The sequence below is a fragment of the Trichoplusia ni genome, chromosome 15 (assembly GCF_003590095.1).
Source record: "Trichoplusia ni isolate ovarian cell line Hi5 chromosome 15, tn1, whole genome shotgun sequence".
NCBI lineage: Eukaryota > Metazoa > Arthropoda > Insecta > Lepidoptera > Noctuidae > Trichoplusia > Trichoplusia ni.
Genome location: NC_039492.1, coordinates 7036095 through 7050988, shown reverse-complemented (window position 1 = coordinate 7050988; position 14894 = coordinate 7036095). Strand labels below are relative to the sequence as shown.

General features: G+C 33.8%; 2 protein-coding genes across 2 annotated transcripts; one reads left to right on the top strand and one right to left on the bottom strand.

The window, feature by feature from the left end:
* Positions 1-7863: 7863 nt before the first annotated feature.
* On the bottom strand, positions 7864-10988 carry LOC113501264 (programmed cell death protein 10). The gene is made up of 5 exons (XM_026882351.1): positions 10769-10988; positions 10248-10425; positions 9917-10049; positions 9616-9777; positions 7864-9165 (listed from the first exon to the last, which is right to left on the bottom strand). Exons 1-5 carry the CDS (start codon positions 10838-10840, stop codon positions 9081-9083), a joined length of 630 nt encoding a protein of 209 aa, XP_026738152.1. The 5' UTR covers positions 10841-10988; the 3' UTR covers positions 7864-9080.
* Positions 10989-11508: 520 nt separating this feature from the next.
* Positions 11509-12752, top strand: LOC113501473 (actin-related protein 2/3 complex subunit 5-B). The gene is made up of 3 exons (XM_026882632.1): positions 11509-11766; positions 12125-12197; positions 12364-12752. The coding sequence occupies exons 1-3, from the start codon at positions 11627-11629 to the stop codon at positions 12601-12603; spliced, it is 453 nt and encodes a 150-aa protein (XP_026738433.1). The 5' UTR covers positions 11509-11626; the 3' UTR covers positions 12604-12752.
* The last annotated feature ends 2142 nt before the right edge of the window (positions 12753-14894 follow it).

Below are 14894 nucleotides of genomic sequence, written 5' to 3'. Positions count from 1 at the left end.
TTATTCTCAATTTAACTTTAACTTGCAATTTCACAATCTAATTACTTAATTGAAATTATAACATCCCACATGTTACGATGATTTTTGGAAGGTAGAAAAAAGTTCAGGCATAGTTGGCACTTTACGATATAATAAGAATTTGAATTTGAAATATGAAAAATTAAGTTCCCATTTAATATAGAAAAATATATTATCTAATTATATTATAAGAGAGCAAAGTAAAACTATTACATCAAGCTTAACAAGGAAATTACTGAACGCCATTAGTTCTAAATTACATATCCCCGAGCACAGTTACTTACCGAGTATTAAAATGTAAAATGATTGTATCGCTCATGCGCACGCGCTTACTGTGGTCACGCACAGCTCATCACGGCGCGGGTGCGGCGGCGTCAGGTGGTGGATCCACCCCCACGAAACATATTAACCCGAATCCGTCATTTAATTAATTAGCATTTTTTGTTCGACAATTGTAGAGCAATAAAAAAGTTTTATTGTTCGTGGTTTAACAAATGTCACCATATTATATAAGTGCATTACATAAACAACATATTTAGATCTAACACATCTTATACACCTAAAGCTATACCACACATTATGATTATAAAGATTCTCTTCTCTTCTATTCTAATGTAATAAAAATACGAAAATAGCAATAATTTGGTGAATACCTGTTATCCTCTAAACTTATGACCTCTTTGGAAAAAAATCTATATCTATACTAATATATAAAGCTGAAGAGTTTGTTTGTTTGAACGCGCTAATCTCAGGAACTACTGGTTCGAATTGAAAAATTATTTTTGTGTTGGATAGACCATTTATCAAGGAAGGCTATAGCCTATATCTATAACATCACGCTGCGACTAATAGAAGCGAAGATAGAATGGAAAATGTGAAAAAAAGCGGGAAAAATTCTAACCACGTGGACGAAGTCGCGGGCAACAGCTAGTCGTAAATAATTGTATATAGGCAGTCGTAATTGAGGAAGGTTCAAAAATTAAGAACATTTCTTCGGAAGGCTTAAATCTTTTTTAAGTAGCTAAAAAGTCCAGGATGGGTTAAGAAAATATTTATAAAAAAATCAGAGATCAGTGGAAACAAGAAACTGGGCCGAAATAATGAAAATTATGAGAATGTTGAAATGACAAACGGCAAGAGTGGTCGATGTAAATCAAAACAAAAACATATTTAAGTTAGTCTACAAAGTACCACTTTTTGACAGTACTACAGACAGTACCCCGAATCAGCCACTCTTCTCCGCTTCCTAAGTTTTCTAGCACTAGTGAAGAAACGGCGAAACGAACTCTACAGTATAATACAAGTTTCGTTAGATGTATCTAAATACTAAACATATGCAATTGTAAAATGTTAAGCACGATCTGTTCTACTGACGATGGACTTTCTAAGCATGTGGTTTTATACACTTTAAATAATTAATTAATTAAACTATTTCTGTGAGCTAAACGCGAAATAACGATGATGAAAATATCTAATTTTCATTAAATACACGACTAGCAGTAATTGAATCAAGCGTACCACAAAAAATGCTTCCGGTCAGTGTACCTACTTGTATACAAAGGTTTACCCATTATCCCACCCCACATCGCACTCGAGTATGGTTTGTTTAGATTTAGATGGGGATTTGCGAATGATATTATTAATTGTTCGGTTCCCACAGCTTCCAGAGGGGTGAGGCAGCCGACCTGCCACGGGCGGCTCGTTGATTTGTGTGTTATTGTTGGCGCGATGGTGCGATCGGTTTCCGCACGCACTCCCACGACAGGGAGCAGATGCCGGCCGCCGCGCCGCCGCAACGCGCCACAGCCACTGACACTCACAATATTGTCTCACCAGTGACCCTCGTGGGAGCTGTGGGAATCATTCCGCTTGTGGGAATAACACTACTCGTCACAGTTGCACAATACTTGTCCACCCCTATTGATTGATCACTGAGTTATAGTTTTTTTTTTTTAATTAATCAGATTAATATAGAACCAGTCATTAATATTAATCAACATTGGTAAGAAAATGTTAAGTTTAGTTAACTCAAAAAAAATGTAAGTTAAGCGTAGAAATCAACCGCTTTATTTATTTATGTATTGGAAATTGTCGTCAAGCCAGAATATAAGCAAGATTTAAATTTAACAATGAATGCAAATATAAACAGTCAGGTAGGAAATAAAGAGTTTGTAACAATATTTCGTAAACTGCCTATCTCAAGGGCAAGATACTTTAAGATGCTGAATAAGGAAATGGTTAACTTTGTCCCACTTCAACCAGCACATCTTCTGACCTAACCTTGATAATATAATAATGCATGTCAATGTTTTCTGATGATAGATATAATTGCATACATTTTATATTATCCAATATTAATGGCGTTCCCGTGCAGTTTAAGATAAAAAAATATAAGCCCGAATCAAAATCAACAAAAAATCTTTATCTTTGAAATAAATAGCGATCGACAAACAGACACTTGACCCGTCAAAACATCACATTATTCAGCGTGGGTCTTATTACCATCGATTTGCTTGAAGATGGCAGCATGAGACGCCATTGCATATGCGACACGGCGACGGTGGCCCGCGCCCCGACGCCGCCCCGCCTGCCCCGCCAACCTCGCCAGCCGGCAGATGCTCCATTAATATTTAATCAGTGATTATATTAAAGACAATGACTGATATAGCCCGGTTGCTATACCGTCAAACTTTTCATCGACACATCTGTCTACTGATACATGGAAATTTATCAACTCGTGGAAACATTTAAGGAAATTTATGTGATACCTACCGGTGTCCATCAACATCTTCCTAGATTTTCTATTCATTAAACGGGAAATCTAGACATGGACATATAAATTATACATGCACGCGTCTGGTATACAGTCAACAACCGATTATAAATGATGAAGATGCATCCATGATTCCCAAAACACGCTCTCACTTATACATGCGAAGGTATTCAAAGACAAATATTGTGTCGCGGTTTTTTTATTTTCGTAACTAAGTTTTCTATTATTTCATAACATATTTGATACCCATGCACGTATTCAACATGTTTAAATATAATTAATTGCTAAGCAAGCAACAATGCTCAATGAATTACATTCAATTGAGCATTCTGTTATCATGTAACAGATAGCCAATGCCTATTTAGATAGGGGCACTTGAAAGCGTACGTACGCCACTTACTCTTTGAACATTATCGGCATCCGTCCTGAATTGTGAATTTGATTCGTCGTTGAACTTTTATGCATTTCGTCCTGAATAATGTACCAATTTGAATGGTCGGTATAAATCATGATAACAGCTTCGGTAACCGAATCATAATGTCTTCAGTAACAAATGCTTTGTTTTTGCAACTACGAACGGAGATTGATGTGCAACAATTACGGGATGGCCTGGACCATACATTCAAAATGTGTTGCATCAACAAACAGCTTTTTTTGAAGTCTGTGATGCTAATATGTAAGTGGAAATAAATGGTAACACATAAGACCAATCCATCGTCCCACTTTACATATTATCTGCTTTTATAGCGAACGTCTAGTTTTATATTGAATGTGATTTTTATCTGTTTTATTAACTTAATAGGTATGTATTTTTTCTGAATATCCTACCTTTATAGTAAATAGTTCTTTTCTGAAACCTTTCCTTCAATTTATTAGAGTCGTACTAAAGAAAAATATTATCTGTGAACCTGGTTATCAAAAATCAACCCACTATCGTAGAATGATCAATGATTAACTACCCTATTAATGTCTGCGATCTGTGATAATAACTGCTTCGTCTTTAATCGATACGGAACATGAATCGCAGGCCATTAGACGTAGTGGGAAATTCAGAACAAGTGTTTCGGTGTTCCTGCAACGGACTCCAATAATAATGCTAAAACATAGCAGCTGTGAGATAGATGAATATGAACTATTTCTTCCTGTCCATGTAAGCATTCATTTTGCCATATAGGTACACCAAACTTTAAATACCATCAATATCATCATACATGGAACCGGATAAAAACATATGGCTGGAAATCAAAGAAACCTTCTGGCCGGCGACATGACAGTATGGATCACGATCGAAGTACGTATTAAATGGCACCATAATATCATATACTTTCATCTAGTGAGTGCGGCGCCGGCGCAGTACCAACTGTACTTCGAAGTTAAAATCGATTACGCCTCCGCTTTAAAGCTATGAATATTTTAACAGATCCGTGTGATTGACTCATTGTTAGGCTTCGGTGTCATAAGAAGTAGGCAAAGGTACATTGAAGCTTGGTCTGGAAAGAAAGTTTGCCATTGTATTGTATTTAAGTTGGTACATACTAGAGATGGAGAGATGGTTTGGCCATAATTAATATTTTATTTGTTTACTCTTTTCAAAATTACCATGTAGAGATTGCCTACCTGCATACCTAAACCTGAGCAAGGGACATCTAAGTGATAAATAAAGAGTAATTGAAAAACCTACTGAAAAAGATGTGTTATAATCAAGAAACTTAGATTAATTATAACACTCTGTAAGCAGAAAGAAAAAGACACTGTAAATTTACGCCGATCAGGCGTAAGACTATAACGGCACAAATAGTTACTATTTAAAGAACTTAGCATACACATAGCAACAGCTTTCTTCAACAGTTTTATCCTAGAAACCTTGGTCATTAGGACTCGACTAGCGAGAATGAGCTCAGAGGTCAGGGTGCGGACATAGGACCAAAGTCCAAAAACTTCAAACCCGTCAGGGCTCTAGTAGATACTAAGTCATATTTTGCCATGCCATTTGACAACATAAAATGTCCTTATAAGATTGTATGGAATAGAAATTGTTTTCGAAAAAAAAAACAGGTCAATTTTAAATACGAAGTCGAGAAATCCACCTATAATGTTGTGTTCTTACATTTTTTTCATTCCTAATTTTAAAGTCGATGATGCCGTTTTTACCTTGGGTCAGTAAATTGATGCGTAGGTAGGTAGTCCACGTTTTGAGATAAAAAAGGTGTACGCGGAAATATTTGGAGGTCGTGGAGTGCGGGTTCCTGTGTCAAGTGTCACGGGCAGGCGGCGCGGAGGGGCGCCGAGGGCATCGGGCACGACCAGCCATTGTCCGCGGCTGCACGACGAGACGAATCGCAACGCAGGCTTCATGACCCATTAAACCCGATCACGATATCATTTTAACAGACTCTTTCACTGACACCAGCCACCGCCTTCAACCACCGAAAACCTTGCTTTGTTCCCACGAACTCTCACTGAGAAACTATTTCTTTTGTATTCCTTTGAGAAATATCATAGACTAGCTGTTAACCGCGATTTCGTCCAGGTGGTTAGAAGATCTTGAACTGCTTTCGCAGGGCACTCAACGGAAGCCCTTAAAAATGAATATTTTTCCCCGTTTTTTCCACATTTTCCATTGTATCTTCGCTCCTATTAGTCGCAGCGTGATGTTATAAAGCCTATAGCCTTCCTTGACAAATGGTCTATTCAACACAAAAATAATTTTTCAATTCGAACCAGTAGTTCCTGAGATTAGCGCGTTCAAACAAACAAACTCTTCAGCTTTATATATTAGTAAATAAAAGTAAAAGTAAATAGTAAGTATAGAGTATAGATATTACTATAGATAGAAACACAAATATATACAAACTTTCGTTCCTCTTATCCACAATATAAACATGGAGTGGAACGAAAAATTAAAAGAATCAGAATAATATATCTCATCAAATACCTAAACACAAATGTGTTACAAATTTGTTTTAACAAGCTCCTTTCTGATGTTATCTTACAGGTATTTTTTTTTAATGTAATACCAAAATAAGGTAGGTATTAGGTACCACTAAAATAAATCAATCGGTTATTTATTTAAAATATGTTTGTATTAAAAGAAACCAAAATTGGGATCCTCTCTTGTAAGAAAATGGAGTATGGTTCAAATCATTTCCCGTTGATCTCAATAAGCAAATTCAAAAAATATGTTTAGAACTATTAAACTCAGTCAAGTGTGAGTGGAATATATATATAGCCATACTACCAATAACTATTTAGTAGCCATAGCCGTATCTTACTTGTTGTTGTAGCTGAAGCAAAAATACAGAATCTGTGATAATTTCAAGACTCTTACTATGTGATATACAGCCTGGTGACAGACGTACGGATTAACAGCGGAGCCTTAGTTAGAGGGTTCCCCTTCTTTACTAAAGTTGACTCAAATTACTATTTGGCCGGATTCCGAATATGTTCTTTCAAACATCGCTTACGGCCGAAGAGCCCGATATTCCGCGCAAAATACATTTTTTTTTACAAGTCCACAACCACTTTGGTTTGCTACCAATAAATGTTAAAAACGTACGTAATTTCTAAATATTAGAAAATAGCCGATTAGAAACCGAATAATAGGTAGGTAGCTGAATACCCTTCCTAACTCGTGACATCATTACGTTCTTCCCTTTGGATACTGAACCATAAAACCTAGGCCATCTTAAGTGAACCCCTTTTTTTAAGTATCGCAAAATTAATAGAATATATTTAAACAAAATCTATATATACTAATATATAAAGCTGAAGTGTTTGTTTGTTTGAACGCGCTAATCTCAGGAATTACTGGTCCAAATTGAAAAATTCTTTTTGTGTTGAATAGAACATTCATCGAGGAAGATTTTAGGCTATAAACCATCACGCTGCGACTAATAGGAGCGAAGATACAACGGAAAATGTGAAAAAAATAGGGCAGGTATAAATCATAACTTATATCTTCTACCCACAGGGACAAAGTCGCGGGCAACAGCTAGTAATTAATATGGAAAATGCAGGTAAGGTCAATTAGAGAATAATTTAAATAGTGTAAGTAGGTAGATAGTGTAGATACCTATTCCAATCGGTGAATATGCTAAGCACTTTCTTCGCTAAAGTGCTATAAATCCCGTATAATAAGTTTCTAGAATACCTAATCTAATTTTGCTTACTTTGTAATTTTAACGGAGTCCCGTATCAGTCATCTTTACAAAACCATTTCATTCATTCATCTTTCTATTTGACTTTAATACTTTAATCTCTAGAAATTTGGAATAAATGTAGAATGTAGATATACCTACAATCATGAGTCATTAAAATTGGTAAGGTATTAAGGATCTTAAATCTTAACTTAAAAAAAAATATAACTACTTACTCACGCGAAATTTTTCGGCACTCTCCGACTAGCCTCGGACTCCACATGGTCCTTAGCCGTGAAGTGACGGGGCGCAGCCGGCTGGGTCGCGTACAGACAACAAAGCCACTCTTAATTAAATAAATATAAATTCGCACATACTTAAACAAGAAAGTTAGTATACCCACATTTTAACTGTAAATATTTTTCGAAGGTTGGCCATTCTCTTTATCTCAGTTTGTAAAAATAGATTTATATAATATTTCAAGATTTTCTTTTAAATGTAGGTCATTCTCCTCCCTTATCTCTTATTAGCAAAGTATTTGTCGCTATAGGAACTTAACAACTAAGTAAAGTTTGTTTAGGTTCAAGAAAAATAGTCCTAAAGTTTTGAATAAGGCTTCCGATAACATAAACAATGCAATGAAGTAATAAAATCTGTTAAGGCAGTTAGAAGTTACTCACCAAATTTATACAGAAAATGAAAGCCAGACAATTCTTATTGAACATATTAACGTTCAATAAAGACGTTAAAATGCGTTCTCTATCCAAACTTGCACAACAATGCTTTTTCGATTTTTATAAAATTTGAGATATGGGTACATTAAGCTTTAAGAAAAGACATCCACATGAGATAATACGGACAAAACGTTCCTATTACAATAAAATAAACACAGAATTTAAAATACGCACTGGGATGGATAAAAAATAAATACAGTAAAACCTTTACAATTGCACTTTATTGTTAATTTAATAACAAATACAATATAATACGAAGCCACTACGGCGATTCTATGCAATAAAATTAATTTAATATTTAACAAACACAGGTTTTTACCTCATGGATAAAGTTCAGAATAACATAAGAAGCGAACAAAAACAGATTTTGCTTTACGAGACAAAAGTACCTTTGTAAAGTGTAAAATAAACCTAAGGACACGTTTACACCAACCGTGATTTCAGCCAGTTAGACGACAAATACACTGTCTAATAGTTAAAAAAATTGCCTAAAATATTTAAGTAAACACCAGAGTTATGATTTTTCTGTTAGGCTCTGGGTTTTCTACACCTAGGTTTGGTCTAAACGCGTTCTTAAGTACAAGAGACAGATTTTTTAAAAGATCTTTCTATCAATAAATCTATATTGAATGCGTCTATGGGATGACATAAGATGAAGGTCAAATGTATCTGATTATAAACAGAAATAATATTCTAAGCTTCTAACAATGACCCTAGTAGAAATCACAATGGAGAACGTGTATTTACCCTGTGCTATGCTATATAATAATACAGAATGCGACTATGACACTATTGAACATACAGTCATTTGAGGAATGCCATGGAAGTCAATATTCATACAATAAAATTATGTGCCACATTATTATTAAATGTAAACAACTAGTTACCTAAAAAGCATAAACAACAATGCTACTTATACTGTACAACTTTATCTCTTCAAAACAAAAAAAAAAATAATCTTCATTACTGATTCCAGCAAAATCTTTACTTTTTTATATCTTTTTAGGCAATTGTGTTTGATTACAACAGACAACTTACTGTCAATAAAAATTAAAAAAATAGAATGTAAATTGTAACATTAATGTACTTCACAATAATTTAATGGTTTAAAAATCATATAAACAACTATATAATGTAAGGAAATAATGATACATTAGTATGCAGATAGAGCTACAATAATATAAGTGTACTATATTATTTACATATTGTTTTCTTTCACTAAATAAAATATATTAATGTCCCTGCCAGTCAAAAATAATACCAAAAAAAAAAATATTTCAGTGCCCAGTGGTTAAACATGATAGTTTGGGTATGATAAACTTGATTTTTATAAGGACAGGTTTTATTAGTTTTCTTATTATACAATAAACTCAAGTATTATTTTAAATACTGTATCATACTATGTATAACATAACAATCTTACTCAGACTTACTTTTAACAGTGTAAAGAATCTGATTTGTTTGGTGTATCAGATACAAAGCACTGACAAAAACTGCATTAGCCCTGAAATGAAAGAAAATTAATTAGATTGGTTTAAAATTCAAATTCCGAATATTATCAACAGAGGTCCCAATAAAAAAAAACTATTATACAATTTTATTGAAACATCCGTAACTAAAAACATCACATAACTATTAAAATAGTTTGTACATACTAATATCATTATAACAAAATGAGAGAATTGATAAATGTTTTTGTGACTATATAGTATGTTTCAACAAAACTGATAAACTATGCAATGATAAGATTAATTAATATTCATATCAACACCAGAAACTCGGGGTAGTCCTCAATACATGTGCTTAGAAGAAAAACATTTTCAGCTAAACTTTACTGACAACTTGGCATTTAGCATTATTATCATATAATATATGTTAAGATACAAAAATTCAAATCTTTATATTCTACAGTTTTGTATGGAGCATAGTTGGCTAGATAAAAACAAATACTCACTGTCCCTCCTTAAAATATTCTTTCAGTGTGTTAGAAAACCTCTTTGAATACTTGACAAACTCTCGCTTTCTCTGTTCCAACACTTGTTTACCAGCTCCTGGAGTGTATGTAGATACTTCATTCACAGCATCAAGCAGCTTCTTGATGGCCGAAGCTATTTCTCTATAATTAAAGTATAGTAATAACTTACAACACATTATTTCAATATAAGTTAAGTAATAACAAAAATGCCAAGGAGGTTTGAACACAAAGTTACTACATATAATATACTATTTGCATAATAGAATGGATTGTTACTAACTTGATAGTCTCCAAAAATGTCTTACGATCTGTAATTTCATCTGGAATGCGACTCAATATTTTCTTCAGAGCAGTTGACTTCTTGTTTAATTCCTGGAATGCTTCTTCAGACCTGTTCAATCTTAAGTCAGCACCTGTAACAGCAAAACAAGACTTTTGATTGATGTATTTTTTTAGTGAATGGGCTTCTTGATGATGATTCACACCCTTGATTTTAAAAAGCTATTGATTAATATCCATTCAAATTATGTGGCTAATTTAACAATTAGTGTATTAATAATGAACATGACCATCATTAGTATTAAAGCCCTAATCACCAGAAAAGTACATACATTCAGCTTCAGTCAGTGTTCCTTGGAGACGTAACAGACTCTCATTCATGTTGACAGGTATATCGGCTCTTCTCATAATCCCTGCTACCAAATCATAATTGAGGCCAGGCACTGCTGCTTCAGCCTTAGTAAGCGCAGCACGAAGTGTCTGCGACGCTCCCAAGTCATACTTCTCTAGCTAGAATTAAAAGAAATAGCTTTATACAAGAATGTTCATATATTCAAGAATATCATATTTCGTCAATTTCATCTACATAAAATCTAGCGTACTTTTCAACGTATATGTCATAATTTCGCAAGGTTTGCTCAAGTATTTTTGATCAACAATTCACTTTTAATTAACAAGCTACACTACCTTACCATGATAAACAATATGAGGCATTCAAGACGCACACAACAATTACAAGCTGCTAACGTTATAATTTGTTTTAGTACTATTAAAATGCTATCCATATATAAAGCATATTACGTTGCAATAGGTAACATACATTTCTAAAACAAATTGAATACAACACACATACCTGGGTTAAAACGGGACGTATGAGAACGGGTAAAACTAAAGAAGTAACAGGCAGTTCATCACCCATTGTCATTGTGGTAAAAAATATTTGATCAATGAAACGTAAAGATAAAGCAACTCGGTTAAGTGTTAAAGAAAAGATTTAGAGAGATTCACTGATATTTTGCAATACGTTTGACGCACTGACAATGAGTGAGTATATGACATTATGACAAATGAGTATTTATTTACGACATTTCTAAAGCCACTTGCCAACTAAAAAATTAAAAAGTTAAAAAATGTGTAAAAGCAAAAATAAAAAAGTGTCATTGTATTGCATTAATTACGCGAATCTAAAACTCACAGACTAGTAAGTAGTACATAATAAGCAACACTACCATTGTTCTGCCATGGTTCTTTGACTAGATTAGCGAATTCAAGAATTTTATTATTTATCTTTAAACAAAAAGGTGGGTAACTTATTAACTAAACCCCACCAAACCGTTGTAATGGTTTGACTGTGGTACAATGGTTTAAATGTATATATTAAGTTTATTAGTTATAGGCAGTAGTAGTTACAGGTAGATATTTAAAAATTATAATAAGTATAGTAATTTTGATTTTATAAAAAATATATCAAAAATATTTTACACTTCGATATCAACGAAAATATGTATATTGTATGAGTTTCTTTCTTTTCAACTTCCCAATTTGCGACGTTCTAGTTACCATCGAACCCGCAATCTGTCACTTGTCCTTTGTTTGTCAGTGATGTGTCAGTAGTGTCATTAATTTTGTGTGTCACACAGGAAAACATTATAAAGTTTTGTACTTCTAGCTAGAAGTTTAAAGCGTTTTTTACAAATTGTGATTTATCAATATGGCAAAAAATACATCAAGCTCTGCTTTTCGTAAAATTGACATCGATCAATACAATGAAGATAACTTTAGAGACGACGAGGCTGAGCAATCGATTCCTACGGGGCCGGATGAAGGAGAAGTTTGCGCTTTACTCAATCAATATCCTTTTCAAAGAGTTTTAATACAATATCTATTGATAAATTCGTTTGCGGTACGTTAGTAATATCTAAGCTTTGACTACTATTTGTGTCATGGCGGATATCTTGTCTATTACCATTATCCACGAATTATGATTCATTCCTAAGTCCTTATTCTTATCAGTAGTTGTATTATATTAATTAAATACTATAGACAGCATAACAATTGTAACTTAGATATTGATTTTCACAATTATTTAGAGCTGCACTATGAAATGGGAATGTAGACAAAGAAATGTGAAAGATTTCCAATATGTTTTTGATAGTATTTTAGTTATTGTTGTGTTTAAAACCATTTTTATTCCTTAACTCTATAATACAGGCAGATTCACCGATGCATTGAAAGTAGTGTTGAGCAATGCTCCATTAGGATCATCAAACCAACAAATTAAAGTGAGTTGAAATATAATATAATCCACTGAAGAATTTTTTGATTTATGATTTTACCAATAATATTAGGATGTTGTGCGATAAGACATCAGTGGAGCAATTAATCTAATTTAATGAAACACATAACAAACACATGAATGGGTAAAAGTTAAATAACTCCTATTTTCAGGATAATGCTTTGGCGCTGACATTGAAGGTCCTGCTTGCTATAAAATCTACCCAAATAGAGGAGGCAGTTGGCAACTTGGAATTAGATGATGTTGACATCTTAATGAAGTATATTTACCGTGGGTTTGAATGCCCTTCTGAAGGTTCCAGTGGGCACTTGTTGCTGTGGCATGAAAAAGCATTTAATATTGGAGGTTCTGGATCCATTGTTAGAGTGCTTTCTGATAGAATGAGAGTTTAAACTATAAAATAAATTGTATTATTATTAACTTTTAAATAGATTAAGTGTAAAAATCCCCGTATTCATATTAAATCTACATGACATGCTTCTACAGTTATAAATAAATATGTAACATTTGTTTTTTATTAATTAAAACACTTGCAACATAACCACAGTTTTATTTTGTTAGCAAATTATATGTAGAAAAATAAAACTGTAATTGACACCCATGTCATGAATAGAAAGGTGTTTGTGACATAATTATTCTATTACATGAAGAAATTAAAACATTCTTATAATAGAGAGTCTACATCTTGGTGTGTCTTTGTACAAACATAGTATTAAATAAACAAACTACTTAATGATTATTATCAGTGGCATATTTTATTTTTTGTTTTTACTTGTTTTATTATAGGATTGTGGACAACCAAGATTGTTTACCTTTTTTAGTACTTAAACAAATGAAATGTGCACAAATACTTATCAAAAGCCATTGATTATGATTTACACACATTTAGATAGCACCTGAGCTAGCCGTTCCCATACTGTGTACATATTGATTACTTACTTACATACACTACTACTAAGGCATAATAAGGACCAGAGAGAAAACCCGCTCTATGTTTGGTACCCGTGATGTTAAAATCGGTATCGCGCCACGGTAACACCCCTAGCCTCTCTTAATGGTGTTTACCCTGCTGCCTGTCGTGGCTGTTTAATAGTAGCTCGCACATGGTATGGAGATTGTCATTTCAACATTCAAGTCACATGCACACATACACTCAGACACAGGACAAGCATTCGGATCAAGATGATTTTCCTACGCGGGTATCGAACCCGCGACAAATCGCTTTTACGTTTTGCGTGGCAACCCTAATCTCTAGGCTATCCATGCAGTCCAAATGAAATGAAATAATTTGTAGGATATAGCATCACTTTAACATGTCTTCTTTTGAGAACGCTGGAGTCTACTTTTCCTATCTGACTGCCCTGAGAAGAAATGCCGAAACAAACTCAGGGGTCGCAGTCTCTTTTAAAGTCCAGATAATTTCAATATAAATTAAGACATTGCTACCTCTCAAGTCAAAACAAAATTAATACGAGTTTCCGAGTCATGTTTTTGTATTTATATTTAATTTACCAATGAAACATGAGCAGTCATGGATAAAGAAAATATATTTTTACAGATAATACTGTTTTGTCATTCTTTTCTCACTTTTTACCTATTTCGAAATCTTATCAACCACTTGTATGAAGATCGATACCATAGGGCTCGTATGCAGTAGGTGCAAAAATACGTTTTTATATGGTAACGTAATATGAATTTATTTTAATGATCATCAAGAACTTCTACTTTTTCACACTGGTTTCTTCACGTTATCGTGAACAGATTTTAAATGTGACTGCTCTACGATCATATCGTTATTATATCATTGGTAAAAAGTAACTTGTAGATTTCAGTTCTATAATGGGTCGATAGATCGATGGAATGAAGAGTAAAAAAGGAATAATAAAAAGATAAAGTTTTCAAGATTGTATGGATCCAGCTGTTTACATTTCCATTCCAGACACTTGATTGATTCCCCTAAAAGTGTTGCCAGAAGAATATTGTCTTCATCCTACAGCCGAAAGCAGAGCCTAATTAATATCTACGTTTCTGTTTTTACTTTTGGGTACAGAATTACAAAAATAATATGGTGTAAATAATATAATTAGGTATGTAACTTTTATTTTTATATCCATGAAACTTGGATCATATTACATATCTTTCACTGAAATCTACCTACAGGTTACAGGGGTCAATTTATAGTGAAAGAGTAGCGACGGCGTTGTTATGAATCAAAATATTACAGAGAATTTTATTACCAATCTTATCTACTAGAGTAAAACTTAACCCATTAAGTTATGCCGCGTCTTAAAAAGGGCGCGCTACCCCTTGAGGCATCGCACGCAGTCACTTGCCATTACGACGTTAAAAACGTTATTTTGTTTTTACTAAAGCCGTGAAAAATGTCTAAGAATAACATCGCAGATATAACATGTGAGTATCTACATATCTTCATAGAATTTCCGTCACTCACTTTCCTTCGCTCATTTTGCGCTAAAGAGGGAGGACTTCCGGGGACGCTATTCTAACTATTGGATAACGCCGTTTTACAAGAGTCGGTTCACACAGGAACATACATGTTTTCTTTTAAAAAACGACTCCCGCGCTATTGAATTTAATCCTTGTATCGCGGAGGGTTTCACAAACATACAAATCACGTGCACAAAGACCCAGACTCAGGACAAACATTTGAGGATCACTGAAA

What these genes read in the sequence shown, in the direction of transcription:
- LOC113501264 (XM_026882351.1), bottom strand. Translation starts at nt 10,840, where the DNA reads ATGACAATGGGTGATGAACTGCCTGTTACTTCTTTAGTTTTACCCGTT. An exon ending in ACATTTTTGGAGACTATCAA is followed by an intron (nt 9,778 to 9,916) that starts GTTAGTAACAAT and finishes CTTTAATTATAG; the next exon opens with AGAAATAGCTTCGGCCATCA. An exon ending in GAATATTTTAAGGAGGGACA is followed by an intron (nt 9,166 to 9,615) that starts GTGAGTATTTGT and finishes CTTTCATTTCAG; the next exon opens with GGCTAATGCAGTTTTTGTCA.
- LOC113501473 (XM_026882632.1), top strand. Translation starts at nt 11,627, where the DNA reads ATGGCAAAAAATACATCAAGCTCTGCTTTTCGTAAAATTGACATCGAT. An exon ending in GTTTGCGCTTTACTCAATCA is followed by an intron (nt 11,767 to 12,124) that starts ATATCCTTTTCA and finishes ACTCTATAATAC; the next exon opens with AGGCAGATTCACCGATGCAT. An exon ending in CATCAAACCAACAAATTAAA is followed by an intron (nt 12,198 to 12,363) that starts GTGAGTTGAAAT and finishes TCCTATTTTCAG; the next exon opens with GATAATGCTTTGGCGCTGAC.